At 44.6% G+C, this 26809-nt stretch overlaps 1 protein-coding gene across 1 annotated transcript in view; it reads right to left on the bottom strand.

Annotated features, from left to right (window-relative positions):
* The window catches only part of dlc (deltaC), a gene marked incomplete at its 3' end in the record, with an annotated part of 73959 nt that overhangs the window by 5469 nt on the left and 41681 nt on the right, over positions 1 to 26809 (bottom strand). The window contains exons 8-9 of the mRNA XM_079246085.1: positions 531 to 1269; positions 212 to 326 (exon numbers count right to left, since the gene is read on the bottom strand). Of these exons, the coding sequence (XP_079102211.1) occupies positions 212 to 326; positions 531 to 1269 (854 nt within the window). The remainder of the gene's footprint in view (positions 1 to 211; positions 327 to 530; positions 1270 to 26809) is intronic.

Raw genomic sequence — 26809 nt, 5'->3', positions numbered from 1 at the left:
TCACGCTTCTAAAACAAAGAAACATCTTTTCCAGACCCTGGTTGTTGAAAGGATAAAACGCTAGGCTTACGTTACTCCCACTGTGAAGCTCTTACCTATTATCCCAGTTGACAACCCTCATCTATCCGCCACCACTTTCACTTAATAAACAACAACTCCTTCGTGTAAGGAGCTGCGATGAGCCAATAGAAACTTCTGATTGGACCCTCACCTCCGTGGCAAACACACACTGCTCCATCTGCTCGGGGATGATGAACACCGGGTGATACAGACCGTCCTTTGCAAAACTGAGAGGGGGGACGATGATGGATGAGTCACATTTCTTACTGTTTGAGCAAAAGAGAGACAGAGTTCATTCAGCAGCATCGACAGACGACGAAGACTGTGAAATGTTCTGGACAGATAACAGACAACAAACACGTTGCCACTTGCCTTCACAGAACATAAACAATGTGCAGAGAGGATGGAGTAAACACAGCATGAAAACACACACAGAAAACCATCAAACCGTCACATCAGCATGGCCTTACAGGTCAAACTTGTTCTTTTCCAGGCGCTGCTCCTCTTTCATCAGATTACAGTCTGCCATTTTGTTTTTGAACATGGACATGTTGTCGCTACCCTTCTCCACCAGCGCTGCATCCTTATTGGACACTTTAAGGTGACCTCCGGGGATTAGGAAGGCCTCCTTCTCCCTCAGGCTGCCAAGCGGCGCTCCAGGTAAGCTCCCGTTGTTGGGTCCTCCCCCACCAATCACAGCATTCCGGTTGTTCACCCTCTCCAGGTCATTCTTCACGGATGTGGAGATGGCTGACAGCTGCCTGCCCCGGCGCAGCTGACGCAGGATGTGGACGGCGGCGCAGACCAGCAGGGTCAGAGTCACCAAACCCAGCGCCACCGCTGCAATCAGAGCCGGGGAAGCGTCTTCTCTGTCTGGAGGTTTTGTCGTCGGCCTGTCATTGAAGTACTCACAGTGAGCGCCCATGTAGTCCGGCGGGCATTTGCACACAGGCCCGGTGAAGTGGGTGTAGCACATCCCACCGTTGCTGCAGGGAAACTGGTCGCAGGGACTGGTGCGCACGGAGCAGTCCTTGTTGGTGAAGCCCAGCGTGCACGTGCAGGTGAAGTCGTTGATGCCGTCCATGCAGGTGCCGGCGTTGTGGCAGGGGTTGCTGGCACAGTCGTCGACGTTGGTCTCACAGCGGGAGCCCGTGAAACCCGGCCGACAGCGGCATGTGATGCGCTTACCGTGGTCCAAACACTGCGCACCTGCAGAGAGGACGATACGAGCGTTAGGCCGCGAGTTTGACTCCTGAGAGGTCCGAACCGCGACGCCTCACGCTCAGGAGACAAAGCTAACATCCAACAATCTGCTACCCTATCATTTATAATCTGTCTTGAGAATCAAATAAAGGAATTTCAGAACAAAAACAAACAAAAATAAAGCCCTGTCATTTTATATCATTATGCCCTCAGTTTTGCCTGACAGGCTGCTGAAAGTCCTGCATTAGAGCACGGTAGATGGTGCCTATTTTACACCTGAGGATTTCTTTGAAATGACCCTCAGAGAGATTTTCTGGAAAAATTAAACCCATTTATCTGTTGGGAGGCTGCACACATCAAGTGAGAATGCTTTGACATTCTGAAAAGCTGAAAAGGTAAAAGAAGATGGACGTCAGCAAACTGAAACCTGGAAATCTGATTTGACGCTATATAAATAAAGTTGAATTGAATTGAAATTGACAGGAGTAGTTTGACTGTCTTTTGATGATTATTATTTACAGCGGCACCTTTCACAAAGAAGGATGAGAGGGGCGGGATGCCGGACCACCCTGTTCAGATCCGACGCTCTGCAACAAAGCCTGAAACATGAGCTGAGTCGTGAATCAAAACATCCCCTGATCGAGTCGCCGAGCGGGAAAACACAGCAGGATGCGTCTCAAAATCCAAAATACTTTTACAATCATGGAGACCAGGAACTAGCAAATCCGGAAGTCTTGGCCCACTATCCTGCTGGCTTTCCATGTTTCCCTGCTCCAACGACTGATTGAATCACTGTGTGGAATTTCATAGGATGCTGGATACATTTAGTTTGAATCAGGTGTGTTGGAGCAGGGACACATTGAAAACCTGCAGGACGCTGGCCTCGGAGGTCCGGATGAGTTCACCTCCAGAGGGGGAATGGATGGGGGATGGAGGGGGAAAATGTTTATTGTATAGTGGATGTCAATCAGCAGCTGGGGAACTAACGGCGGGGGGGGGGGGGGGGGGGGGGGGGCATGGCTAAGGATTACCAGTTGTTCTGTGGCCACTCCAACAGCTTTACCAAGTCATTCATTCATTTTCCAGACCACTTCGTCCAGTTAAGGCTCACGCTGTAGCTGGAGCCCTTCAGTACCAAATCCATACCATATCGGAGTTGGAATTTAACATCATCCTTATGTTAAATTAGTTTAGAAAAAATTCGTGCTTTTAATCGCACATGTTTTTTTTCCCTAACAATTTCCTTCACAGCGATTACACTGACGCACACAGTAGCATTCCGCTAACAGCTAATATCAGTGGCGCTGATCATTCAGACGCATGTTGGGCCTTAATTTTAGGAAAAAGGAACGGTTGACAAACATGGCGGTTTTTTCTTGTGAAATTGGAGACTTTTGGAGACTAATGTAAAAGTATGTAGTTTAGTTCACTAAGAGAACAACATCTGCTGCAAAAGCCCGTCCTCCGCCCAAAACAACTCATGTCGACGGCTAAAAGCTGCAAATCGACGACGACGGCTGCACCCAAAACGTTTGAGCCAATGACCCGCCCCCCACTGTCTGTCACTGGCTAACATGTCGTCTTCGTTCTTAGTTGGTTTGTTTAATTGACAAATTGGGTTTGATAGGTTTAAGAGAAGATGGATACTCTAATAACATAAATAAATAAATAAATAATCTAGAGCAAAGACCTCGGTCACATAACTTCAAAGTGGTCCAGAATCCAGGATCTCTTCCGGATCTCCACCAACATGTAATCATTTGTTCCTTGTGAGACCACCAACATATCCTGAAACTTTCCTCAAAATCCATCCATAACGTATCGAGTAATGTTCCTAACAGGCAACAAACAAACAAACTCTGGTGAAAACATAACCTCCTTGGCGGAGGTAATTAAAAGACCAAGTAAACAAAGTCCACAGAAATACGTAAACAAAAATATTGGACCTTAATGTCCACCCAGCGGCATGGAAACAACCAGCACCTCGCTATGACGAAGATTCACTCAACCAGAGTCAGAAGAAGCTGAATTTCTGCATCACGTTTGAAGAACATCATTACATATTCTGTCTTATCTCTGCTGTTTTGCCTCCAAAAGTTTAATCCACCAACATAAAACTGCATTCAGTAAAGCGACTACGTTTCCCACGGTGCTTCGGGAGTAGTTAGGCGGACAAAATCACCATTTTCTGCCCGGTAACATCAGTTTGATTGGACGACAACAGGTGTTAGTCATTCAGCCTCACAAACATTTTCAGCTTTTCGGTGGCGATTGGTCACATTTATGTAAACATGATGACATCAGCCGTATCACACGATTAGAAAGAGGCGTCGGTCGTACTGATCGGCCAATCAGAGCCAAAGTTACGCGCATTATGCACACGCTAACTGCATACGATGACGTGGTGGCGCAGCGTCTGCTTTGTACTTTTTATTTAAAAACCAGAATCCAGGATCTCTTCCGGATCTCCACCAAAATGTCATAATTTGTTCTTCGTGACGCCCCCAACATATCCCGAAGATTTAATCAGAATCCATCCATAACTTATTGAGTAATGTTGCTAACAGTCAAACAAACTCAGATGAAAACAGAACCTCCTTGGCGGAGGGAATAAATAAATAAACAAAACTTTGGTTTTACTTCAGGATGAGTACAGCCCAATTATGATGCCGGGTCTGATCATCAGGACAGAAATGTGGGATTAGAAACATCCTGGTCAGGAGTCACGTAGGTGGTTGTCAGGGTTCGTGGAGGTGCGGAGACCCAGAGAGACGCAGGAGGCCGACCAGATGCAGGACCAAGATTTAATCCTCATAATAAACTAAATGGAAGACAGAGACACTAGAGACGACTACGTACAAAGAACCAGGAAGTGAAAACAGAAACCAAGGGGTGTAAATACAGACTGAAAGAGAACAAGACTCAGGTGTAGCCGACTAATGGAAACCAGGTGAACAGGAAACAAGAACCCAAGATCCACAAAACGCCAAAATGATGACAAGTGGCCACGGTTATGAAAGGAAAGGAAAAGAAAGGAAAGAAGGAAGAAAAGGAAAGGAAGGAAAGGAAAGGAAAGGAATGGACAAGACAGGAAAGGAAAGAAAGGAAAAAAAGGAAAGGAAGGAAAGGAAAGGAAAGAAGGAAGAAAAGGAAAAGAAACGAAGGAAAGGAAAGGAAAGGAAAGAAGGAAGAAAAGGAAAAGAAACGAAGGAAAGGAAAGGAAAGGAATGGACAAGACAGGAAAGGAAAGAAAGGAAAAGAAGGAAAGGAAAGGAAAGAAGGAAGAGAAGGAAAAGAAACGAAGGAAGGGAAAGGAAAGGAAAGGAAAGGAAAGGAAGGAAGGAAAGAAAGGAAAGAAGGATGAAAGGAAAGAAAAAGGAAAGGAAAGGAAAGGAAGGAAGGAAAGAAAGGAAAGAAGGATGAAAAGGAAAGAAAAAGGAAAGGAAGGAAAGGAAGGAAGGAAAGAAAGGAAAGAAGGATGAAAAGGAAAGAAAAAGGAAAGGAAGGAAAGAAAACGAAGGAAGAAAGGGAAAGGAAAGGAAAGGAAAGGAAAGGAGCATGATCCCAAACAGCTGAGACTTCTCTGCCATGATCTGTTGAATCGTTGCTTCTGACCAACGAGACTTTGCGTCTTTGCGGCTGTGAAAATGAATCGGTCTGTCGGTGAAAGTTGGTTTCAGGGTTAAAACTGCAGCTGTGGCTGAACTCTGTACAAACACCTCCATATATGGCTGCGTGTAGCTGCTGGGTTGCGACACAGCGAAAGCTCCAAACACGAGGCAATAGCTCTGAGATCTGTTTTCCTCCCCGTCAGGCTCATTGAACGACTGGAATGAACGACTGCAGATTGCAGATAAGCAGGAAGCGGTTTCTACACGCTAATGAGGTCCTGAGAGAGAAGCGAAGGTTCGTCTAGGAGCGCGGAGACGACTCCACTCAGTCGGTCGACGATAACCGCGAGTTAGCGCTGATATGAGGAAATATGGATTTATTTTTAGCATGCCGGTTCTGTCAGGAGGCGGCTGATCCTGGTTATCAGCCTGGCGGGTCAAACGCTCCGTGGGAAAACTCCTGACAAACCGTTCCTGAAGGTCAATCCCATTAAAATAACAGTGTGAAGATCCAGGAGCTCCTTTAGCAGCAATAAGTCGCACCAACACGATTTTATCAGTCTGTATCGTTGCTGTGGAGGAATGCTGGTCCACTTTTCCTTCCAATGTCGCTTCAGATCATTAGTTTCTGAGCAGCTTTCTCAGGAAGACAGCTAAACTGATGTTTTCATGCATGATGATGTGGGTTGATGAGTTCTGCTGGTAGTTGCATGATGTTACCCAACTAGCCGGAATATTCCTCGACTCTTTCATTCCTTTCCAAGGAAGCTGAGAAATCTCTTCAAAAGCCCAACAAAAGGGTCTTCAGAGGAACCTTTACCTGGAAGTTTCCAGGGTCTTTTGGAGGTTTCCTTTTTTTTTTCCTTTTATTTCCATCATGATGACTTAAGAAAAGAAAATATCTGGAAACGATCACTTCGGCGCTGAACCTTTCTGATTGGTCGCATATTTTCAGTCTCTGGCTTCTGCTGTGACACCGGGGAAGCAGCTGCTGTGTGAAGAAGACAACTACCTGCCAGTCTGAAGATGAATCAGGAGAAGATAGGGCTGCTCGATTATGACAAAAATTATAATCACAATTATTTTGACTGAAATTGAGATCTCGATTATTTAACACAATTATCCAGTATTTATAAACAACGCTGCGCGTCGTGGTGTTCCAGGCTCCGTGTCGTACATTATAACCGTCTAATGCACGGTTCCCAGTTGTTTAATCCACTTTTACCGCTTATATAGGAACTATTTTACGTTGGTCTGGATGTATGTTTTATTACAGTGTTTAACTGGCCGAACTATGTATAGGAAAATAATGCAGCCAGTTGTCCCTGACAATGGTAAATAGTATGTTTAGGTGAACTTCCACAACCTACTGCAGTCATTCTACATTGACCTGCAGCCGGAGCCGACTGAGACTGGCCGCCTGGGAGTGCTTTAGGACGGGAGAGGCTCCCGCTGCTCCTTCCTTACAGTAACTGCAGAACAATATGTGCCTTCAAGTCTGTCGCCAAAACACCAGAAAAGTCTCTAATAACTCCAGTAAAAGCTGCTAGATTTGTCACTTTTAACAATAAAAGTCTCCAGATTTAGCGAGAAAGTCTCCAAGTTGGCAACAGTGTCTGAATGAAAGCAAAGCGGCTGTGGGAGGAGTTTACAGCACAGCGCTGCAACGCCAGAGACGCTCGATTAGCAGCTGAAGACAGCAGGAGAGGAAACTGCAGAGAGAAAAATAATCACACCCTTTTATTTTCATCATCGATGAAAGCCCAGATCGTAGTTGAGATTTAAATCCCATTAATCGCCCGGCCCTAGAAGAAGATGCTACTTTCACCAGAAAGCAGTCAAGCTAAACAATAAATAACGAAAAGTGAAAAACAACCTGTTAAAATGTTTTGGGTTTTTGCTCTTCAGGCTGTTAAGGAGCCAACAAAGTCCCACAACTCCAGCGTGGAGTGATTCACATGTCAGCACATGCTAATTAGCATTTAACCTGAACCAGCGATACTCAGGTCCGGTCCTGGAGATCTATCCTGCATCTCTTCTCCAGGTCACCTGGATCAGGGTAATGTCTGGTCACCAGGCCTCTGCAGAGCCGCATGACCTGTAGATTCAGGTGCGTTGGAGAAGGGATGCACCTGGGAGATCTCCAGGACCGGACTTGGACACACTTGACCCAAACCTTCTGGGTACAGTTGGTAAAAATGTGTCCAGGCTCTGTAGCTGCAGAAGAGCCCGGATCATCATCCCTCCTCCACCGTGCTTCACACATGGTAGGAGCTGTTTGTCCTGTTTTTTAGCAGAAAATGTAAACTTTTTGTCTTCTGCAAGCCTTCCCAACAAGCTGTACCGATTCAGTTTCTAACTGGACTGTCCTCAACTTCAACATTTAACATGAAAACTGAGGCCTGGAGAGTCTGAGATGTAGCTCGGGGTTTTCTCTGAGCATTCCCGGGACGTTCTGGAAACTTTTTCCGTTTGTTCTTTCTCTGTAGAACGACAGACTCCAGATAGTTTAGACATGATCTTTAACCCTTCCCACTCAGATAGCAACAGCTGCATCTGACAGATCCCTGCTGATGTCTTTCCTCCTTGGCATTGAGTTAACACACATCTGCATTTCTGCTTCTGCAGGAGCTGAAGCTGATAACGATCTGTGCATTGATCGGCTGGACCTGGCTGCTATTGTTTCTTTAAACCTGTGGAAGCAGTAAAGATGGATGCAGTTTTTCCCACAACTTTTTGCTTCATTCTTCATTCAGAACACAATAGCTAGAAAATGTCGCGCATTGTGTCTCATCTGAGGTCATTCATCTCTTGGTGGGCGGTTCCTACCATCGCCATCTTGGCAGGGGTGTCGTCGTCGTCTCTCCCCAAAATACAAATATGGGCAAAGAGGTGGAGCTGAGAGGGGGGCTGTTAGTATGGGGGGGTGGAGTATTGACATCTAGCAATCTCCAACCTGCCTGTAGCTAACCCAGAGCTAACAGGAGCTAACGGAGAAACGGGCTAAAGCTAAGTCACGTTGTGAACCGGCTAAAAACCGCTGTTGTTCTATGTTCTTCTGAACTGAAGTGGGACGTAGGGTACCTGTCAATCAAAAGGACACGCCCCTAAATATGCTGAATTTTGAGATTAAATTACTTTTAAATGGGCGAGTTAGAAAAAAATTCACTCCTCCCACAGTTGTCATGAAGGTAAACCTGAACTATTAAACCTAAATGTTTCATGTACCAGACTTATTTTTATACTTATTTCTGCTGTAAACATGTTTATTTCTGCTGTAAACATGTTTATTTCTGCTGTGAAGTCGGTCTTTTTAACATGGGAGTCTATGGGGATTTGCTCTGTTTTGGAGCCCCTAGAGGATGAAGGTGGAACTGCAGGGTTCAGATTCACTTTTAACCGCCGGCTGTTCGGGTAAGTTGCCGGATTTTTTTTTGATGCAGGTTAAACAGACTGTTTTGATAAAACAGCTGATTGAAGTGGTGAGAAAGTACAAATGTGTTTACAACATCTGTAATTGACTCGATGTGAAACAACCCACCCTGCTACTGCCAAAGTTTCTTGTTCAATATGGCGGGCACGGCCTTTGTTCCCCTTGAGGGGGGGGCTCTGGCTGGGGCTCCTCTCCGCCCCCTCCTGGGTGGATGCATGGCTGGTTCCAGAGTGTGGCGGTTGGGGTCTGTGCATGGGGGTGGCTGCCGGCTGCCCGGGCCTCAGGGCTTCCTGGCCTTCCTCTCACCTTTGTGTGGGCGGGGTCACATTTGCATGATCACTCTTCTCTGAACACGTTCCACTCTGTATGTTCTGCATGTGACACAGTCACTGAGTCGTCTGCAGGTTTATCTAATAACAACGGCTGGTTTTATTTCTGTGTGTCTGACTCAGCTTGGGAGTTCTAGGTTCTCCTGATAGTTGATGGCTTCCTCCTCCTGCAGGGGGAACATGACTCCAATGTGTATACGTGTATGTATATGTGTATATATGGTCAGGTGTGTATGAGTGTGTATGTATATACATATGTAAGTTGTTCTCTCTTGTTTCTCTCTTTCTCTCTATGAGGCGTTTTTCTGTTTTCTCTTCTTTCTCTTTCTGTCCCTCTTCTGTCCTCTCCGGTCCGGTCCGACAGTACAAACTTTGTAATACAAACAATTATGCAAACTAAATAGAAAATAAAACAAGAATCCTGAACATTAAGAGGAGCATTATATCAGTAAATCTCTTGGCAAAGTAAATTTACTTAGCAGGATACAGCATCCCAACCATCATTCTGCTGCTTAAATGTTGGACAAGACAAAAGAAAAGACAGATTCAATGCAAATAAAAGCACAGACCCGAGAAGAAGAAGAATCCAGCTTAATAGTTCTGCTGCATATATTTGTTAGACATTTTCTATTGATTGATTATTGGGAACACAATTGATTTGCAGGTTTTCTGCATGTTTGTGTCTGTTGTCGACGTGAAACAATATTTGGCCACTAAAACTGAACATATTTGGAAAACTGCATCATCACCTCAGTTTAACGTCAGAAAGACATGTCCTCTTGGTTTCTATGGTAACCAGATATAGCCAAGATGGCTTCGGAGCCCAGCTTTGGAACAGGACTTTAAGATTTTGACATAAACAGAGTCCCAAAAGGACCCGTCTCATCCTCACAGCACCATGTAGAAAACTTTCTTCCTGTACAAAGTGCTGCTGCAGCTGATCTCAGTACAGTTTCCTGCTGCTCAGGATGCACTAAATTTCTCCTACAGCTTTACGTTTCCACCAACTGGAGCTCAAAACCAGTGACACCAGCGTCTGATGTCGTTGGATAGTTTATTATTGTTTCCTGTAAGAGTCAGTATGTAGCTGGATGCTAATATGAGCCAGGTTAGCATCAGCGCTAGTTTCATTGCAGAGTCTTCTGGATATCCTGGATAGATTACCGCCGACATCACAACCCAAAACATCCTGTTCTTCCAGGCTACACAGCAGCGGTTCAGCGGGATCAAGACAAATAAAAGCTGGAGAGACTTTTTAAAAAATGTTTTGCTTCGTCGCCATGAAACTTCATCTCACGTGGAGGAAAGGAGCAAAGACGTAAGAAGAGCCTGAATCCGTTTCCGTCTGCTCCTCGTTCCTGCACCGCTTTGTTCCCGCGGGTTTGTGTGAATATTCCGTAGGAGTATCTCTCTTCATATCGTACATGCACGGCTCGTACGTGCACGGCCCGTACGTGCACGTCTCGTACGTGCACGGGTCGTACATGCACATCTCATATGTGCACGGGTCGTACGTGCACGGTTCGTACGTGCACGGCTCGTACATGCAAGTCTCGTACGTGCACGGGTCGTACATGCACGGTTCGTACGTGCACGGGTCGTACATGCAAGTCTCGTACGTGCACGGGTCGTACGTGCACGGTTTGTACATGCAAGTCTCGTACGTGCACGGGTCGTACATGCACGGTTCGTACGTGCACGGTTCGTACATGCAAGTCTCGTACGTGCACGGGTCGTACGTGCACGGTTCGTACGTGCACGGCTCGTACATGCAAGTCTTGTACGTGCACGGGTCGTACATGCAAGTCTTGTACGTGCACGGGTCGTACGTGCACGGTTCATACATGCAAGTCTCGTACGTGCACGGGTCGTACATGCACGGTTCGTACGTGCACGGTTCGTACATGCAAGTCTCGTACGTGCACGGGTCGTACGTGCACGGTTCGTACGTGCACGGCTTGTACATGCAAGTCTCGTACGTGCACGGGTCGTACATGCACGGTTCGTACGTGCACGGGTCGTACATGCAAGTCTCGTACGTGCACGGGTCGTACGTGCACGGTTCGTACATGCAAGTCTCGTACGTGCACGGGTCGTACATGCACGGTTCGTGCGTGCACGGCTCGTACGTGTGCGCCCCGTACACACTCAAAAATAGAGGTACCAGCTTGTACCTAAAAAGGTACGAATGCTTGTCGCTGGGGGTGTACTCTTTTGAGAGACATTTCTGTACCCTTCAGTTCTGGTCTATTTTTGTACCTTATCAAGTTGTGTTTTCTATGTTTTCCACAGGATTAGGCCTGGTCCATTCCACTTAGCAATATTATCTTATCTTTAATCTAGAAATAATCTCCAAAAACTCAAAATACTGACCAGACATACACTTAGTTTGCAGCATCTGACCTTCATTGTCTGGTGTAGTAAATGACTGTTAAGTAGTTCTACTGTCATCACTCAACTCTGCTCTAGTTTGTAACATTACAGCCATTAACATCACATTTTCAATGCTGCAGGTACCCTTATGGTCGAAATGGAACAAATTTGTACTTTATGTCACTTTGAACCCTTTTTCGTACTCTGAAGGTGCTTCTGGTCTCTTAAAGACCAGTATTGTACTTTAGAACATTTCTTTAAAATGTACCTATAGGTACAGAAGTGTCCTTATCTTGTACCTCTATTTTTGAGAGTGTACATGCACGGCCCGTAAGTGCACGGCCCGTAAGTGCACGGCCCGTACCGTGCACGGCTCGCACATGCACGCCTAGTGCTCTGAGCCATGTTAACCTCCTGCATGTGCAGCAGATGTGGTTTCCAGGTTGTGTCTTTGCAACGAGGAGCAGTTTGTTGCAGTTTGCTCTCAGATAACACGGAGCGGGACACCTGATCGGACCGGTTTGGTCCAGTTCTGGTCTGGACACGTGTCTGGGAGACTCCACCGACTTTGGACAACAAATCTCGACACGGAAAGCATCAAGTTTTCAGACCTGACTGCCAGGAAGCGTGGCGAAAATAAAAAGCTCTTTTTTCTCCACATCTGGATTGTTGTTTGTGTCTGATAGGCATCAAGTTTCAAGATTCTGCAGGAATTCTGGGAACAAGCGATGTGTGTTTTGGAAAACGTCCAGCCCAGATGAAAGATGAAGTCATTTGTAATAATTAAGCTAAATGCAGCCCATCAGATTCAGAGTAATCCAGTAAACTGAGAAGCTCGTCGGCATCTGCACCAGGCCACAGCTGGATCCGGCTGATGAACGCCAGACCCAGCCGTCACCATGGTTACTGTCCAGACAGGTTTGTTCGCAGCGACATGCTGAAGAGCTGCTACGTGACAATCACTGGTTTACACAAACACCTGTTTCACTGCCTTCACAGAAAGCTCAGAACACGCGGGTACCTCGGACCCCCACCTGTTCATACGAAACCGGGGGGACTGCTCCTTTAATAAACGCTTTCCACGCCTCATCGGCTGAAACATAAACACCACACGGAGAAATTTTATTCTGCTCTGCACTTTCTGCAACACATGAACAATAAAAACAACAAGTTGACTGATTGCCAGGAAGTTTCTCTTTGCATCGCACATCACGGCCGACTGGCACACGCAAACCTTCCAGTCTCATGTTGCAGAACTTTTAGCAGTCATGTCCAAACAGGCACATGGCAAATGTTTCCTCCTGAACTGACGGGCTGAGATAGTTCCTACTTAGAGAAGTTTCATCCCAAACTCACTCAAATCTGTTCAAACTTCAGCTTTCGGATAAAAGTTTACTTTAAAATAAAATAAAATAGAATCTGCAGCAACATTAATCTGTGTAGCAGTTGCTATTTCACACCGAACAGCACGTTTAGAAGGAGCAGTCCACCGTTCAGTTAATGATTAACCAGCCTGGTGTCACACGGAGCTGATGGTGGAACTGATTTCACGCAGATTAATCTTCCAGATTGTTGTTAGAAAACAGAAACTGGTCTGGAAATGAATGCAGGATAAAAAGCCGGACTGGATGTGCAGAAACCAGTTTCCAGTGTGAACCGGTTCGCTGTGTCGATGCTGCTGTTGGTGCTTCAGCTTTTCTCCGCAGTGGAAAAATGATGTTTTATAAGCTTTGTTTAAAACAGACTGAACTTTTCGCCCAATTTTCTTTGATTTTCATCCATTTTTGGCGTGTCCCTCTTGCTGTTATGAAACTGGTCACTAACCAGCTCAAGTTAACGTACAAACTGTTAGCATTTGTTTAGCAAGTAGCTAACAGGCGGTTACGCTATTCATGCAAACATCTTCTCCTTCCACTGTCATAGAAGTAGAAAAAGATCCCAAATGATTCTTATTGGATACATCAGAGTCTGAAATGCAACATATAAATATTTTCTACACATAGGATACAAGTTAGCAGCAGAAAAGCACCGACAGCACACGGTCTGCAGCTGATAAAAGCCTGCTGCAGAACCCTTCTCATCACACAGAATGCTGGAAAAACTCCTTTCATTATTTAATGTGTTCATTTATTTCACATAATTAAATGTTCCCTCATAAGAGCAGGTGGGAATAACTTGTCTAAAATGACACATTTAGTTTATTTGCTCTTAAAATGTTTCTGAATAGCGTACAAAAACAAACATTTAGTTTATTTCACAGTCTTATTGGAGTTAAAAGTGTCTTTTGAAAGGATCTTCTGGTAATAATTATTTTCAGGTAGCAACCGCCAACCTGGCTGGAAAAACTGACACATGTGGACCTTTTTACTGATGGACAGAAAACGGTTGAACACGTCTTTCGTGGACTGCTGCGTCCATGTTTCAGCAACTTTCACTAAAAACTAAATTTATTTTGAACTTATCCACCTGAGCTGAACGGGAAAACGTTGAGAAGGCAAACGAAGCAGCACAACAAATATAAAGAGACTTGTACCGACTGATTCTCCCAGCAGAAGATTACCTGTGGACAGGTGAGGGTGTCAGAAGTGGGAATGAAAGCAGCGTGGTCCAAAGGATGGGTTGTTGTTCAACACTTCAGACTCCATCAGAGAAGCTTCAGTAAGTTCAGCAAATGTTTCTCATCGACAGACTGGAAAGAACTTTGGTCTTTCAGCGTCTGCAGCCGAATATCAGGGACATTTGGGAAGTCTGGAGACATCTCAGAGAGGAAAAGACGAGGACAGAAACCACTGCTGGATGGACAGGAGCTTCAAGTCCCATGATCAGTGAAACACATGGACTCCGGAGGACCTGAGAGAACCATTTTAACTCATCAAAGTCCACCTCTGGATCCAGAACCAGACCCTGAAACTGGATCAGACGGGGAAGACTGACAGGAAGGACACGGACTTCTCTGGACACCAGCTGATTTAAGTGGACAGAAAGACGATGGACACGTGTCCTGTGGTCACATGAGACCATGTCGGCTGCTTCTACGTCCGAAAGATAGGAAAGATCATCCAGACTGTCGTCAGAGAAATCTGGGACGGTACAGAGGACGTCCGTGCTGGACGTTAGTGTTGGACGTCAGCGTCAGCGTTGGACGTCAGCGTCCGCGGTGGACGTCGGCGTCCGCGGTGGACGTCGGCGTCCGCGGTGGACGTCGGCGATGGTGGTGGAACTTTTGTGAGGAGACGGCAGCAAAGCAGCAGCAGGAAGTCTCAGATGGTCACATGTTGGCTTTATCCTCATATCCTCACTCCCCAAAGCCTCCATATGTTTAATTTCAATGAAGCTGAAGATTATGGAACCATGTTCATCCAACTTTTACTGTCCAACTTATTTTCTGAATATAAAAATATTACAGAATGAAGACTGAAAATTATTTGAACAAATCAACAAATTACTGATTTAAGTTTCTGTATTTTGAGAAACCTCCCAACCTTCCAGGATACGAAGTTTGAAACACAGCTGTTCATTTTTCTGATTAAAAAATAATAACAGGGTTTTTTTTCTTCAAGAAAACGAAGCCTCCCCTGTTTATCGTCTTCATTTGTTCCAGAAACAACAAGAGATCCCAGATTCACTGTCAACACAGCAGCACAAAAGATTTGCACCGTCAAACACAGCTGATGTGGAAAAATGAAAGATTACGCCCGTCTGTTCCAAAGAATTAGATCAACTCATCTGATCATCTGATCAAGTCACCAAACAGCATCGCAGAGAGCTGCTCGGAAACAACACAAGCCTCAGAAACAGACGAAGACAAGCGTGTGAGAACAGGCGACGATGTGAAGCCGTAGCATCTCCACAACCTGCAGCGGGTCAGAGTTCACATCTGTCAGCAGATTAAAGGTTGTGAAACCTGCAAACTGCCAGTTGCTTCTGGGTTTTTTAACCGCCGCATGGCGTTTCCCATCATTAGCTGCCTCTCTATCACCGCTAGAACGGCACAAAACATTGCAATAAAACAACGTTTAGAAGAACGCTTTACGCTGTTAGGAGGAGGTTTCAGACGGGTTCATATAGAAGTTTATCACAAGAGTGGAATGGAAACCATTTTTCACATTTCCTCATGCCTGGACGTGACTTAGGGGGTCATGCGACCAGTTTGTCCCAACTAAAGACGACAGGGTATGAATGGACAGAGGAGACGGAAATGCTTTTAGAAGACTTTGAAAAGTCGAGGCAAAGGTAGGAAACCCTGAAACAACGCTACATGGATACCTGACAAGCTGCCACAACTGCAGCTCATGTGCTCAACGTGATCCAATGGAAACACCTGCAAATAACGACTGTAGTTCCTCAAAATTTAAAAAAATTTGCTTTTATCTTGTGACAAACTAATAAAGGCAGCTTCATCTCCTCGGTTGGGGAGATCGGTGTCGTTTGGGAAGCTATACTTTGGCACAAAGGAGGGAAAGTGTCACAGAGAGGAGCGGGATTTAGTTGTTTCCTGACTGATCCGTGCAAATCCTGCTCACCATAGGCAATGAAACGTGCTTTGGGCGAGGACGACGAGTTGAGGAGAAATAAATCACATAAAAATAAGGGATTGCTGCTGATAATGCACCGACATCCTTGAAAGTTTTGAACTCCAGATACACACCTGCTTTCATCTAGATAAGTTTCCATCCGGTCATGTCTTTTCCTTTGTTTCAGCAGGGTCACCAGTCCAAGTTCAGCCAGTCTGGTGACACCAGAAGACCTTCAGTTCAACAGCGAGCGTCACATGTACACGTCTTAATGATGGCGTGTCAGAGTCTGTTTGTGTTGCATTTTTCTTGCTTATAAAGCTGGAATCTGTCCGTCAGATAAACATCAATCTTCCTCTCAGACTCAGCGACACCGGAAAGGTTCAGGCTCTGGTTCTGGTTTCTGGCAAACTGGTCTGCATTCACACCAGTTTAACCAGAACCAAAGTGGGAGGACTTTGCAGAATAAAAACAAAAATATTGGAAACTTGATGGTTCACATGACAGGATCTCTTATAATCTACAGTTTCCCAAAATAAAATCTGCACCTTTAACACAAGCTTGCATCGGCCATTTATGTGTTGGTTCGTCCTTTTTATTGTGGTTCTTTAGGTCTTTGTTTCTTCCTCACTGAGCATCTTGGAGTAGATTTTTATCCACGTTTGTCAATGAGGATTAGTTACCAAACATTTCATCTGGAAAAATATGGGAGAACTGGAAAGCAGAACTTAAGACCGCACAAAAACCATGACACCAATGGCCTGAAGGTTGGCGGTTATATTCCCCCTCTCCGAGTCCATCTGTCGTCGTGTCCCTGGGCAAGTTGGCTGTTTCAATCAGTCTGCTCCAGGCAGCTGTGGCTACCCATGTAGCTTACTAGGGCTGTGACAAAATGCTTTTGTCCCAATTTGATTCGATTTAATTCAAATTTTTTGGGTGCCAATTTTATTTAAATTGCGATTTTCACAATTCTTCGATAGCCAGTTATTCTGCTGCTATAATTCCCAAGAAGACAAGTAAAAACATAAATAAAAACGATAAAATTACAAAAATTTTAAAATGAATTATTTGTATTTATTTGAAAAAATAAAATCAATTTTCAAACAAAAAATTTATTTTAAAATTGTGAAGCAAAAAATCCCAATATTCGATTTTTTTCTATTCTATTTCCCACCCCTATAGCTTACCATCACTGAGTGTCGATGAATAATGAAATCAATGTAAAACCTGTTGTGTGCCTTGCAAAGTGGAAAAGAAATCTTAATCCATTATTGTTCCGTTACTTTGTCTTTTACAAGCTGGAACTGAAAAAGTCTTTTAAATTAAAGAACAAAGAGATACAAGTCCAGTTTCCTTTATTTAAACTTTGAGCATTTTATATTTTCACCAACTCCTGCCTGTCTGAACAGCTCTGCTTGGCTGCCTTGTCTGTTTCCTCCATTGTTATTTGAACAATAAAAACTATCCAAAGCAAACTTGACTAGTGTGAAGCTCAGATAGACACATGCAAATAAATGCAGAAAGCCATGTACTGTACACACCGAACAAGCAGCCCTCCCTTATGACGTAAGGTAATTTAAACAGAGAAAGGGTTAAGGGTTTTATTTCTGTGTTTGCAAGTTTAAGGTAAGTCAAAGGAAGTTTGGACAGAGCACATAACATTTATTTATCTATCTATCTCTACTTATTCCCGTGCTGGGTCACAGGCTACATAACACTTAATAATGTTGAACGCTACAGAATAACTATAAAAAATAATTTAACATCAGGAATGTAACATAAGAGGTTAATGCCAAGATGCTCAAATAAGGAAGCTGACATCAGTAAGTACACATTGGGGAGCTTACATCAACATGCCAACATCCTGTACCAAACATCATGATGCTAAAACAAGGAAACTAACATCAGTAAGCCAATATAAGGAAGCTAACATCAACATGCCAACAACCGTTACCAAACATTATAAAAACTAAACCTGGGAAACTAATATCAGTAAGCCACCATTAGGAAGCTAACATCAACATGCCAACAACCATTACCAAACATCATGAGGCTAAGAGTAAGAAACTAACATCAGCAAACCAACATTATGAAGCTAAAGTCAAGATGCTTACCTCCGGTACCAAACATCATGATGCTAAAACAAGGAATATAACACCAGTAAGCCAATATTAGAAAGTTTACATCAAGATGCCAACAACCATTACCAAATATGAAACTAAAACTAAAATAATTACATCAGTAAGCCAACATTAGGAAGATAACACCTAGATGCCAACATCTGGTACCAAACATCATAAAGCTAGAACTAGGAAACTTACGTTAATAAGACATTAGAAAGTTTACATCATGATGCCAACAACCATGACAAAGCATCGTTTTACTAAAACTAGGGAACTAACATGAGTAAGGCAACATTAGGGAGCTAACATCAAGATACTAACATTTGGTATCAAACATCATGAAACTGAAACTAGGAAACTAATATCAGTAAACCAACATTAATAAGCTAACATCAAGACACTAATATCCGGTACCAAACATCATGAAGCTAAAACATTTAAACTAATGTGTGGAAGCCAAAATTAGGAAGCTAACATCAAGATGCTAACATTCGGTACCAAACATTATGAAACTAAACCTGGAAAAATAATATCAGTAAGCCAACATTAGGAAGCTAACATCAACATCCCAACAACCATTACCAAACATTATTAAACTAAACCTGGGAAACTAATATCAGTAAGCCAACAATAGGAAGCTTACATCAACATGCCAACATCCGGTACCAAACATCATTAAGCTAGAACTAGGAAACCTACGTGACTAAGACAATACAAGTTTACATCATGATGCCAACAACCATTACAAAGGATTGTGTTGCTAAAACTAGGAAACTAACATGAGTAAGGCAACATTAGCGAGCTAACATCAAGATGGTAACATTTAGTATCAAACATCATGAAACTGAAACTAGGAAACTAATATCAGTAAACCAGCATTAAGAAGCTAACATCAAGAGGCCAATTATCGGTACCAAGCAACATGAAACTATAAATTAGTAAACTAATATCAGTAAACCAACCCTTGGAAGCCAATATCAAGACACAAACATCCGGTACCAAACATCATGAAGCTAAAACATTTAAACTAATATCAGGAAGCTAACATTAGGAGGCTAACATCAGGAACCTAACATCAACATGCTAACATCTGAAAGTTAAAACGATTAAACTAACATCAGGAAGCCAACATCAGGACGCTATCCACGAGATGCCAAAATTAGGAAGCTAACTAACATCAAGATGCCACCATCTGGTACCAAACATCATGAAGCTAAAACTAGGAAACTTACATCAATAAGACATTAGAAAGTTTACATCATGACACAACAACTGTTACCAAACGTCATGAAGCTAAAATTAGGAATATAATATCAGGTACCTAACATGGTATCAACAGGAAACCGAACAACAATATGCTGGTCTAAGGAAGCTAATATTAAGAAGTTAGCATCAAGTAGTGATGTGACTTGCAGTGCCGAGGTGAGCGTGCAACAAGTAATCCCTAAAATATCTTGTAAAGCGTCTTGTAGCGTCAGTGATTTGGTGATGTATTTGAACACGTGTAAAGCTTTGTTAGTGGAACGTACCATATGATCATGATTTTGCATGTAATTCAAAATATAATGAGCAGTGATACAATAGAGTTCCACTGTATTTTGAACAGCCTTTTATATATTTGAACTATGATTTGAGGATTGATATTTAAATATCTAATATAAGATAATGGAGCCAGTGAGAGAAAGGAAGATTTTCTCTGTTTGGGAGTATTTTAATCTATTCTTTCCCAGCAAGATATGTAAATGAAATGAAAGTTAAAACACTTATTTATCTCAGTGAAAACTTCAATATGTGTATGTATGTGCATGCATGTAATTAGTCCTATGTTTGTTTTATTTATTTCTTGACATTCACTATCTCTCAACTCAATGTAAGTACATTCTCCCTGGTTCAGCTTAAAATTTATTTACACTTTCCCTTCTAGCCACTGTATTTTAAAGAAGCTGCATGAATAACAAAACAACAATACAAACTTTTCTGAAATACATGTTCATACATACTAACATTATGGAAAGTAGATTTAATTTAGTAAATTATCCAATTTTCTGCCGCTTATCCGGGGTCGGGTCGCAGGGGTAGCAACCTCAGGAGGAAAAACCCAGACTTCCCTCTCCCCAGCCACATTTACTACCTCACCGAGGGGGATTCCAAGGCGTTCCCAGGCCAGCCGAGAGATATAATCCCTCCAGCGTGTCCTGGGTCTCCTCCCAGAGGGACGTGCCTGGAACACCTCACCAGGGAGGCGTCCAGGACGCATCCTGACCAGATGCCCGAGCCACCTCAACTGGCTCCTCTTGATGCAGAGGAGCAGCGGCTCTACTCTGATCTCTTATCGGATGACCGAGCTCCTCACCCTATCTCTAAGGGAGAGACCGGCCACCCTGCGGAGGAAACTCATTTCAGCCGCCTGTATACGAGATCTCCTTCTTTCGGTCACGACCCACAGCTCATAGGTGAGGGTAGGAACATAGATTGACTGGTAAATCAAGAGCTTTGCCTTCTGGCTCAGCTCCTTCGTCACCACGATAGACCGGCACAGAGGTCGCATTACTGCAGACGCCGCACCAATCCGCTGGTCGACCTCACGCTCCATCCTTCCCTCACTCGTAAACAAGACCCCAAGATATTTAAAATCATCCACTTGAGGCAGGACCTGACTCCTTCCCTCACTCGTGAACTGGACCCCATTTTTATTTTAATCGCTTCAGCTGTTAAATCAGCTGCTAAATGCTTCACTTGACCATCACTAGCATCAAGATGATTCCTTTAGGAAACCTAACATCAATATGATAACAACAGGAAGCTAACATCATTGTCCAAACATAAAAAAGCTAATATCAGGACGCTAGCATATAGATGTTTTCATTGCTGGGGGATTGGATCGAAGTCATGATTCAATGCAATCAGTTGTTTTCTATTATAAGATGTGTATGAACTGGCTTGAAATTATGTGTATGTTGATTTGTGTATGTAAAGTGCCCTGTGACAACATTGTTGTGAAGTGGCGCTATACAAATAAAGCTGAATTGAATTAGGAAATTTTACATCAATATGATAACATCAGGAAGCTAATGACAGGCAACAATACATATACGCTAACAAAAGGAAGCTAATATCAAGAAGCTTCTATCAAGTTGCTTCCATTAGGAAATCTAACATCAATATGCTAGCATAAGGAAGCTAATAACAAGAAGCTTGCATCAGGATACCTCCATTAGAAAACCTTACATCAATATGATGACATCAAGAACAGGAAACCGAACATCAATATGCTAACATAAGGAAGGTAATGACTAGAAGCTAGCATCAATATGCTTTCATTAGAAAATCTAACATCAATATGCTAACATGAGGAAGCTAATAATAAGAAGGTTGCATCTGGATGCTTCCATGCATGCCTCGCTCCGGTCTTTAAGAGCCACAATCCTGCAGGTTTTCCTTGTATTCCTATTCCAACACACCTGACTCAAGCGAATCACTGATTGTGGCTGTTCTATTTTGGATAGGTTTAGCTCTTTAAGGCTATTGCTAGTGGGTTTATCCCTCCGTGTCCATGCACGTAGCACTGAAAACTTTAGTCCACACCCACCTACTGGGTGGGCCCCGTCTCGTCGTCGAGTATAAATTGGGTTGAGCCCTACAATCAGCTCCCAGTTTTTCTTAGGCACCGAAGCATCAAGTTCAGGATCAAGGAAGATGAAGAGCAATGACCTCCACCAGTGGCATTCGACAGTGTCTGGTGTGCTACATCCTACCGGCTACCGGCTACATCCTCGGATCAGACCTTCACAAAAAGTGCGAGGCTTGTCTCGGTCCTCACCACACCGGACTATCCCTGACTCCTCAAGCTACCTGTCCCTTCTGCGAGATGCTTCCCCTGGACGAGAAGCAGCGGCATGTCAATTTCTTCACCATCAGGATGAGTTCACTGCCGCTGAGTATCCGCTGGAGAAGGTCCTCAACCAGTTCAACGCTGGGCGGGAGACGGATGACTCTCCCTCTGCCCTCTCAAAATGACATGGCGGGCAGATTTACTGCTGAGCATGCTGGCTGCGCCCACCCTATCTGGCCCCGCTCCCCTGCTATCAGGGCGTATTATTCCGGCCGCTGAGTCTGGGAAACCGAAGGCACCAGTCTCCACCTACACCTTGATCACCAAGGTGGAGGGGTTTTCTGAGCAGGGGTTCCCCATGGTCCCTCCCGTGGAGCCGAGTCTTTCGGCGGTTTTTGATGTAAGAGCTGCACCGCATGCTGGATGGTGGTCCTGGCCTTCCACGGCCAAAGATCAACTGACAGTCCACTTCTCGGACCGTTCCCACCAGTATGCCTACCAGGCATCAGCTGCAGCGAACAACATTGTGCTGCTGGTCTACGGCATCACTAAAATGGTGGAGGAACCCAACTATCTTGCCCACCACGCAGAGGACATCGCCAACCCGAACAAGCCATCCCGATCCTGTGTGCAGCCACAGTAGTTGCCTCTGCTCACATAGCTGCATGGCAGCAAATGATCCACAGGAACATTTGGCTGCACCTTTAATTCTCTGTCCCTGAGGAGGTGAGGAAGGAGCTACTGGAAGGTCCCACCAGCCCAGACGGGTTGTTCAGTTCTCACTTTCAGTCTCTTCTGACACATCTGGAGAAGACTTCTGAAGAGGCCGAGAAAACACCTCTGGTCACTGGCGGGACTGACGAGACCACAGACAAAAGCAGAGGTGCTCAACGGTTGTTGCAGCAGCAACCCTGACTGCCCGCCTCCGCCCCAGCCGTCAGGGTCCACCTTTTCCCGGTCTCACCTGCAGCAGCGGGAAGAGCATCGCAGAGGCCCAAGAAGCAATGATTGCTTGGGGTGTGACAAATGTGATACGGAGGATGTTTGTAATGTTTTGGAAATAAAACATTAACACCCTCCCCTTAAGAGCATGTTTCCTGATGTCCCTCTTGCTGCTAGAACTGCCGTTTCTGCTGCAGCTGCTTTACAACCTATCGGTTACCGAGCGCCGCTCCCCCACGTTATTAAAGCAATACATTCCTGTGATACACACAGAGCTGTTCCCATCACACGCACTAGCTAGTCCAGGCTGTTTTGGGTCAGCCAGTACAGTTGGTGACGTGAAATCAGTAATCTGGCCCACAAGCTCTGTCCTCTCCCATCACTTTTCCGTGAGTGTGAGCGCAGATGTTTCGCTGAGCTTGACTTAACGTCTTCCCGGCAACGCCCATCTGTAAATTTGTACATAAAACGCTCTTGGAAGATCTGTAACCAGCCCTGGGTCACTCCGAAGGACACTCCAGCAATGGCAGTCGGGGCGCTGTCCTGGCTCGTTGCTATGACAACATCAGCGCAAACAACCAAGCACGCCCGCTCTCAGAGTGTCACACAGAGTGGCAACGACCGTGTTCTCTGGACAGAAAGATGGACAGACTAATCAGCAATGGGTGCACGCTGCAATTCATGGTAGGTTCAACAGGGTTCTGGAGAAAGTGCTGTCATCCCATGAACAATAGGTCGCCCTTCAGTCAGAACTGCAGGAGCTTCTGCTGAAGGACATCATCTCCAGAGTTCCTCACAGGGAGAAAAATGGGGTTTTTTACTCCCGCTACTTCCTGGTTCCCAAGAAGTCGAGCAGAATAAGCCCCATCCTCAATCTGCTGCTGTTCAACAAATCCATCACCACAGGATCGTTTCACAAGGTGACGATCAGACAGGTGTTGGAATGTGTCCTTAGAGGCGACTGGTTCGCGTTAGTCGACCTAAGAGACACCTATTTTCAAATTCCCATCCTTCAGAAACACAGGGAATTCCTGTGTTTCTCATTGCAGGGGAAACAATACCAGTCTGCTGTTCACTTATTCCCTTGCATCAAACACATTCTCCAAATGCATGGATACAGCGTTGCAATCATTGCGATCATTGCAATCATTGCGATCGCTGTGCTCGACGGGGATGAGAGTCCTCTTTTATTTGGATGATCTGCTCCTTCTCGCTCGGGCCTATCAGTCTCAAGTGTAGTGGGACAGTGGCCCGGCCATGTGTCTCTCCCCATAAAAGTATTGAAAGACAGTGTGGAAGGTGGTCCAACATTTTGGCCCACTGTTGCAGAATTATCATGTGCTGATCCACAAAGACAACAAAGTGATGGCAGCCTACACCAACCGTCAGGGAGGAGTGCATCAAGGGGGAGGTCCCAGACACAACGATTGGAGCCTTCACCCCAATCTAGTCTGACAGATCTGGAGCAGGTTCGGCAGAGCGAGCGTGGACCTCTTTGCTACACGCGCGGTGCGACCTGTGGTTCTCTTTGAGCAGCTGGGACAAGCGTCCAATGGGGGTGGATGCATTTGCACGACGACCAGATGCTACTGTATGCATTTCCTCCTGTCTCACTGATTCCCCCCGTCCCAGATTGGATCGGGGAGGAACGTCTCTCAGTAATTCTTGCTCCGAAGCGCACCAGTGCACCGTGGTTTTTGTGTCTACAGCAGCTGCTCTCGGGCCGACCGTGGCAACTGCCATGGTGCATGGATATGCTCTCCCAAGCCGGGGGAGCGATCCGGAGTTACCCAGAGATAGCCCAGTGCCTCTGGGTCCGGCTGCTGAATGGAAATGGTTACAGTGGCTCGGTCTCTCACAGGAAGCTGTGTGTATGATCCAGAACCTGGGGGTCGCGTTGACCAGGGCGTCCTACTCGTGTAAGTGGTCAGCTTTCCAGCACTGGTGTCTGGAAAGAGGAATAAATCCCACAGCCTGCACACTGCTCTGCGCCCTCTCCTTCCTCCAGATGCTGTTGGAGAGGAATCTGGCCTTCAGCACCATTAAAACTTACGTTGCTGCTATGTAATCTTGTTCAAGTACAAGTGTGATAGAGTCAAGCTTCACACTTATATGCAGAGGTGAGGAAGGATTGGCTGGGCAGACAATAAGCTCTGTCTTGGACAGATTGAGCTGAAGGTGGTGATCTTTCAACCATGAAGAGATATCAGCAAGGCAAGCTGATATTCTCATTGAGACGGTTGTATCGTCTGGTGGGAAGGAAATGAAAAGCTGAGTGTCATCTGCATAGCAGTGGTAGGAGAAGCCATGAGAGCTTCTAGCTGCACTGAGTGAGGAGGTGTATAGTGAAAAGAGAAGAGGGCCGAGCACCGATCCCTGAGGCTCCCCTGTTTTCATGTGATCTCGACACTTCTCCTCACAAGGATACTCTGAAGGATCTTCTTGTGGGGGAGGACGTAGACCACAAGAGGACAGATCCAGAGAAACCGAGCTCAGACAGTGGAGAGGAGAATCTTATGTTTCACTGTGTCAGAAGCAGCAGACAGATCAAGCAGGATCAGGTCTGAGGATTGACCAGCGGATCTGGCAAGTTGTAGGAAATCGGTAACAGACAGGAGAGCCGTTTCAGTGGAGTCGTCCTGTCTGAAGCCAGACTGATGTGGATCTAAAAGGTTTTTATCATGAAGGAACTGTGAGACCTGACTGAAGACAACACCAGTGAGACCAGCCGGTAGTTTCCAACCTGGACTGGGTTGAGTGTGGGTTTCTTTAGCAGCAAAGTGACCCAAGCTTGCTGGAAGACAGAGGGAAAGACACCAGATTCCAGAGAAGAGATGATAATATGGGTCACTGCAGATTGATTGTATGTAAAATGCTCTGCAGGATGTCCATAGGGACTGGAACAAGAGGACAGGTAGTGAGTTTAGAGTTGACTAGAAGTTCTGAGACTTTGTCCTCATTCAGAAGACGGAAAGAGCGAAGTAAGGCACCACCAGCTGGATGTAGTGGCTGAGTTGGTCAGGCTCAGAGAACTGATTACTGATGGTAGCAACCTTTTCAGTAAAATATGAAACAAACATTTCTGCAATCAACACAGTGGGAGGCAAAGATTTTTAAAGCAAATTATTTCTTCATTATCTTTAAAATAAAGTCAGATGTATTAAGATGGAACACTTCCCTACTTACACCTACATTCCAGGACAGATTCAATCAGAATCAATGTCTAACCTAGACTGCTTTATTTAATTCAATATCTACCTGTTGCCATTCCCCCCCAAAAAAGAGTTAGAAGAGTTGTACAGGTCACTGTCGAGGTACATACGCAATGGTAAAAGAGCCAGAGTGATGACAAAACTTTACAGTTGAGCAAAGAAAAGGGAGGACGGGGTTTTCCATACCTGAAGGGAGACTATCATGACTATTATGCAAGATGGAAGAACATTTAAAAATGTCAGTCAAAAGGCTAACAAACTTATCTTCATTAACAGAGCTGGGATTAAAGAAAAACCTGAACACATCAGAACCAATAACTCATGTAACTCGTGCTTTCAGCTTCAACAAAAACCTCTAGAATTTGTCAGTTAGAAGCATCAACTAAAATTCTGCGCTGGTGCATGTAAGATTCATAGTTTATCCCAGATAAGGATGCCACCAGGTTTAAAGACTGGATCTCAAAATGTTTAAATAAATATAATTTAGTTCAAATTTAATGTTTAATTAAGGATCATTCTCAAGTTTTGAAGATTTGAAGCAAAAATTCAATCTGGAAGCTAAGGACTCCATGATACTTACAGGTCGGGGATTACTTTCATTGTAATAAACTGTTTAAAAAACTTTGATTTCACATACATTGGAAGCCTTATAACAGGAATGTAGCGTTGGAGACCTGGAATAATAAAAGGGAAGTTACGACACATTTTTACGCATGAAAAGTGATAACTTAGTTCTTGCTCTTGAGGCCGAAAAAACAAGAAAATAGTTTGTGAGATCTGGTCAGTTCATACTGCACCAGAAACTTTGTGGAAGGGCGATTTGTGCACATGACAGGGTTTGTGTATTTAAATACATTTGCAGACTTTCTCACCACCTTTATCAGCTGTTTATTAAAACTATCTTTTTAACCTGCGTCAGCAAAAATGTGGAAGGTACAACTTTCCACTTCATGCTTTTCCTTATTAGCCACGCCCACCTCAAATGTCCTACCTATCACACAATTCTCCTCAGAGCCACAAGTTCTGCCCGACTGATGTGTCGAGAACGAGCTGAGAGACGTTCTCAATCACATCTGTGAGAACAAAATTATATAGAATTTTTTGTAGCCTTGAAAACAGGAGAATAATTCTCGCAGAGAATATAGCAGGTTTCAGGAGATGGCTTACAGCTAATGCA

The sequence above is a fragment of the Telmatherina bonti genome, assembly GCF_933228915.1.
Source record: "Telmatherina bonti genome assembly, chromosome: 9".
Taxonomy (NCBI): Eukaryota; Metazoa; Chordata; class Actinopteri; order Atheriniformes; family Telmatherinidae; genus Telmatherina; species Telmatherina bonti.
Note: the sequence above shows the minus strand (reverse complement) of the source record. Positions and strands in the feature narration are given on the sequence as shown.